General features: G+C 49.9%; 2 protein-coding genes across 2 annotated transcripts; one reads left to right on the top strand and one right to left on the bottom strand.

The window, feature by feature from the left end:
• Positions 1 to 2,687: 2,687 nt before the first annotated feature.
• CKM354_000785500 (uncharacterized protein) lies at positions 2,688 to 3,455 on the top strand (the record flags this gene model as incomplete). Its single annotated transcript, XM_044803216.1, has 1 exon — positions 2,688 to 3,455. One exon carries the CDS (start codon positions 2,688 to 2,690, stop codon positions 3,453 to 3,455), a length of 768 nt encoding a protein of 255 aa, XP_044659151.1.
• Positions 3,456 to 3,916: 461 nt separating this feature from the next.
• Positions 3,917 to 5,104, bottom strand: CKM354_000785400 (uncharacterized protein; the record flags this gene model as incomplete). Its single annotated transcript, XM_044803215.1, has 4 exons — positions 3,917 to 4,018; positions 4,076 to 4,411; positions 4,465 to 4,995; positions 5,063 to 5,104. The coding sequence occupies 4 exons, from the start codon at positions 5,102 to 5,104 to the stop codon at positions 3,917 to 3,919; spliced, it is 1,011 nt and encodes a 336-aa protein (XP_044659150.1).
• Positions 5,105 to 5,391: the final 287 nt, after the last annotated feature.

The following is a 5,391-nucleotide window of genomic DNA, read 5'->3' as shown; positions in this document are numbered from 1 at the left end:
AAGTCATTCTTGTTGTGAAGTTCTGGTTGACTATGCTCCTTTCCTCATTGTGTTCAAGGCCATGATACCCAGCTATTGTTTCGCGAGCGATCTGCTTGTTCTTGTTTTCGAAGTCTCTTGTCACACCAAGACCAGGCTTTATGCGAACCCAGATAATTGCTCACGCTTGGTCGACGGAGCAGATTCCACAACACTGGAAAATGCTTCAACAATTGGACGTTGCGCAATGCATCATCCAATGATTGCCGCCATTGTGCAGCTAGATCCGGGTCGTCAAGCAGGTCGAAGCTAAAGCCAAAAGCAAATGTTGTGAGAGTGTCAGTAGTCATGCATAGGAACAATTTTCTCAGATCGACGACTGTGCCTTCCCCTCCTCGTCCCGTCCCGTGTCGTATGTTGGACAAGCGTTGGCAGACCTTCAAGACTTGTGCTGTCACTAGTGCTTCCTGATCGGCGACAGCTTTGCGGCTGAAAGCCGGCGCTAGTGCATCGCGTCTGTGCTTATGTAAATCTGCTTCTGGAGTTTCAGACGTTGCCTCAGGGAAACCGAAACGATTTCGATGTGGACCGTATTTGTCTGCCTGTGCATTGAAATGGCGCGGTGCATATTGTGCATCGGCGACGTGCACCTTGTTTGGCCCTATTCGTACGATGGGTCCTAGCACGTGTTAGTGTGGACCAATATGCCATCTCCAAACCTACCATATTCGCGATGCAATTCTTGTATCTTCCACGGCAGGCGGCCTCCTTTTGCTAGATCAAAGTACAACTCCTAGGGCCTGGAGATAGTTGCGATTTTGGGCCCGGGAACCCGTGCCAGTGGGCTCAAGAACAGACGGTACAGTATCGTAATTAGTATCCAAACAGTAAAAGATGTAAGACCGATTGTTATGCCGCCAGAACTCATATCTGCGAATTGGAGTCGAGTCATGATAGTATCTTATGAACCATGAAGATGAACCACAATAGACGACCTTTCGGGAGTGATGCAAATCCCAATTTTTGCGCGGTTGAGGTATGCTGCTGCCGAGTCGCAGAGAGACAGCTGGATCACACCGTCTGCATAGAAATAGAGACGCGAGCGCGAAAATATTCTTGCAAGGTTTGTGATGATAGATAGTGCATGTGTGAATTGGCCTGAGATTTGATTACGATATCACCGCTAGTAAGGAAACACTGTTAGGTGAGCTTTACCCACTGAAAGATATTGAGTTTGATCGCCCAGCGAGACAACCCAGTGCCGCAGGACGGGACCTTACCATGCCAGAATGCGCAATCGAGCACATAATATCTCATTGAAACATCGTGACAAAGCCTGGCTCTCAAACGTTGAACAATCAAAGCGCTGCAAACCGCAACGAACTCTACAACACAAAGCTAGGTGGATCGACACGAGAAGAATGCAGCTCTATACCCAGGCTACTACGAGATCGAGCTAACATCAGTCTCATCGCCAATCCTCTAAGCAGTCATAGTGATTTCTGTGGCGCCAGATTCTACCCACTTCTTGAAACTCACGTTGAATCCTTGGTACGACCTCTCAACATAAGCCCTTTGCCCGAGTAATCTCGCAACAAGATTCTCGCCCAACAGACAACTAAGTGCACCCCTGAAGAATTCCTCATGATACATTGTTGTCGTCCTGCCACTACCTGAGCTGGCGAACCGGAAGCTGTGGGTTCCGTGCAACAAGCCGGCTATGGTGCCAGTCCACACTAGAGCGGCCGGGGTGTTCTGTCGAATGGTCACTACGAAACTCCTCCCGTCAAAGTCACACTCGATTTTGTCTGCTGGAACCAGATCTACTGGGCTCCTGAGTGGGTCTATCGGCTTTATCAAGCGTATGAAGGGTGGCTTGTAGACCTCTAGTGATGAGAAATCCAGGAGCTGCTAACGCTTAGTAACGGAGCCGATAGATGGACCTGAAGCCTGTGTTGACCTTCGCCCGAACTACCTCTGGAGGAGCCGCAATGTCCACTTTGGTACTAATTGGTTTCATCATTGCGCTGGCGCACGCGCGAGAGAGAGATGCGCTTTGCTTGGTGACTTCGTAACTCCCTGGCTTGGCAGCTTGCTAGGTCGAAAGAAGAGATCAAAACATAAGCAGCTCGCAATTTCACAACTCTTGCTAGAAAGAAAAGGCAGTTGGCACGCGACGCGATACAACACCATCGTGCTCGGAGCAATCCCGCATGCCGTGATGACGAATACTGCCTAGTGCTGGAAGTAAAGTTCCCTGTGTCTGAATGAGCCCGGGCTGATTACTGATCAATGGAACCGACCGCCGAGTCTGCGGTCTCGAAGCGAGCTTGATGCTCTGTATGCAATAGCTTACTGATCTTTTGGATATAGTTGCATAGGTCATGTCATGGCTTGTTCGTTCACCAATCAGTCAATATCTCTTACAAGGAGAACCCCGGACCAGTACTTCAAAACGGAGCACATGATTCCGCCTTGCCTCCGAAACACCGGCTTCTCCCTCGCCATTCCTCGATAATGGCAGGGACGACATCCCCGACACTACGGGATCGGCAGTTAGAGACGTCCTAATGCCTGGAAGCGATAGAAACGGGGAGCGCAATCCAATCCAACATAAATATTCACGGCCCACGTCGTAGGTTAATGATCGTAGAACGCAGTCTGACCTCGGACCACAGTGGAGCACTTCTACCCGACACCGTCCAACTATGGCCACCCACCAGACATACTTGGTAACTGGAGCTACCCGCGGCATTGGACTCGCGTTTGTTGCGAATCTCCTGACGAGGTCGGCGGTGACCGTAGTTGCAGGCGTCCGAGATCCCACGAAGGCATCGAAAATTTTGAGCGACCTGCCCAAAGCTACTGATTCCAAGCTTTTGATCGTCAAGCTCGACTCTTCCGTAGACTCGGATCCGGATGAGGCAGTAGCTCAGTTGCAGAAAGAATACGGCGTTGATGCCTTGGACGTGGTGATCGCGAACGCCAGGACCGCTCACTCGCTCAGTCCCATCATGCAAGCAACTACGAAAGTGATCAACGAGCACTTCATCGTCACCACCCTGGGACCTTTGCGACTTGCCCAGGCTACAGCGCCATTGCCGAAGAACAGCAAAAGTGGCCGGCCAGTATTCCTCGCTATCACATCGTTCGTTGGCACGATCTCGTCCATGGAGCACTTCCACTACTTGCCAAATCTTTTGACCCCGTATGGGGCGAGCAAGGCAGCACTGAACTGGCTCGTCCTAAGGCTCCACTTTGAAGAGAAATGGCTTGCTGCCTATGTCGTCCATCCAGGCATAATCGCAACCGACATGGTATCCGATGCGATGGACGGGACCAGCGTTGACGTCAAGAAGCTCGACACAATCACCGCCGCGGAAAACGTAACGCACATGCTGAGGACTGTTGATGCTACGTCAAGGGAGATTGGTGGTACGTTTCAGAATTACGATGGAGCAATCTTGCCATGGTGACTCTAAAGTTTCTCTATGCTACACTTATCCAGTTATCGCGACGATGGAGCAAGAGTGCTGGTAATGAAATTAGCGATCGACTCCACGTTCCCGCTTATTTCTCGCAATAGTGTCTTGTCAATGATTACAATAAACCAACTACATAAGTGTTTGTGCGCTACTGGTCTAAGCCCCTCTGTCCATGAGAAGTCGCAACCTCGTGATAATACTAGGCTAGAACACAATACTTATTCCTTGGTGATAAAGAAGCACGTGTTACCTTCAAGACCATTCCTGTGACGGTAAACGCATGAGGCCGCAGATAAATGTACACAATTCGCTCTTTTGGCTAGAAGTTCTACGAAAGTATAACAAGACGTAAGACTCTACCTTCCTGCGCGAGCGATCTAAGTCTCGTCACAAGGAACCAATTCGTGTCACTGCTAGTACAAAGCTGTCTAGATATTTGCAAAGTGATACATCTACGCTGCGCAGGAGATGGTAGGTGGCCTGTTCAGGAGCTCAGTCCAGTCTTCTCTCTTGATGTACTGCTCAATGCTCGTTGTTTGACCCTTGAGTGCGAACTGGAAAAGACGAAAGGTGAGCACAGGGGTAACGAAACGGAAGGCGACGAGGCTTACTTGATCTGGAAAGACGACGGTAGGATATAGTCCCCAATATGTAAACTGTGAAGCGTATGCGTGCATTTCTCCGATCTCGAGTCCCAATCCTCCGGGTGCAAGCTTATCCATGTTTTCAAGTGTAACTCGTTCAAGGACAGCCGGTATACCAAGAGTTTTACTCCATAAGGTCACAAACTCCGACCAAGTCATCTGCTCGGAATAGGCGAGCAGATGAGTGCCTAGCGGGGCACTTAGTAGAGCTTTGGCATATATAAAAGTCTCTTCAACCAAAACATGCGGGAAGGCACGATTACCGTACAATGGCATTCGCAAGACCATAACGCCATCCTCGCGCTATTAAAGGGCGGGTCAGCAAAATCCACCAATCGTTGCAGGATCGTACTTGCCCTTTGCCAAGGAATGTTGACTGACCCAAGCTTCCAATTCGACAGGAATAAGCCCATTTGTAAGAATGATGTCCTCGTGAAAAACTCGGGCTGAACTTCTTGCATGTATTGGACCACGGCACCCTTCGAGTCGAAATGGTAGACGTGGCGATATCTTCCTGCCGACCGCTCTCGCGCATTGGAAAGAGTCGACCAGATGTACTGCTCCAATGTGTTTATTCCCGCAAGAGCATCCGCCAAATTCTTCCCATGTATAACTTCTCGCTCATACGACCATTCTTGTATGGTCTGATTCGGCCGTAGCTGAGGAGATGAGGTCCATGCTTGTACTAGAGGGAATACTGTGTTCCCAAATACTACATGTGCACCTTGGAAAGTGGCCTTTAGCGATTCTGTGTTGTTCAAGTCGGCCTCCACAATCTCGACGCCCCTGGCGGACAATGCTTTGCTCTCCGGTTTCTCTGCGTCTCGGGAGATGCCACGAACTCTCCACCCAGACTCTTTCAAGAATGTCTCTGCGACTGAGCGGCCCTTCACCGAATAGTTAGTCTAACCTACTGTCCCGTGGCATTTCATGTAGGGAAGTGATCGAGATTACCTGGTTGCCAGTAACGCCGCAAATGACGATAAGTTTCGACATGTTCTTGAAAATGCAGAGTAAGGCTCGAGGCGGTCAGCGACGTTCGTTGCAAGGGATAGCAAACACACTTTCAGCAAGACCAATATAGATGAGCTATTCGTCGACGAAACACCGACGATTACCATCTAAAGACCCGGATCTACATCGTGTCCAGTAGACCGATCCGTCGGGGTCGAATTGAGCCGACGTTCATAAGATTTGTCACGCATTGCGGAGAGATTTTGCAGCCAGGGTGAAGGTGTCCAACTTCTGCAGCGCATGTTTGCAACGATGTTCGAGGACATGGA

This window comes from Cercospora kikuchii, assembly GCF_019650295.1.
Source record: "Cercospora kikuchii DNA, contig_00005, whole genome shotgun sequence".
Classification (NCBI taxonomy): Eukaryota; Fungi; Ascomycota; class Dothideomycetes; order Mycosphaerellales; family Mycosphaerellaceae; genus Cercospora; species Cercospora kikuchii.
The sequence above is the reverse complement of the archived record's forward strand: the minus strand, read 5'-3'. Positions and strand labels throughout refer to the sequence as shown.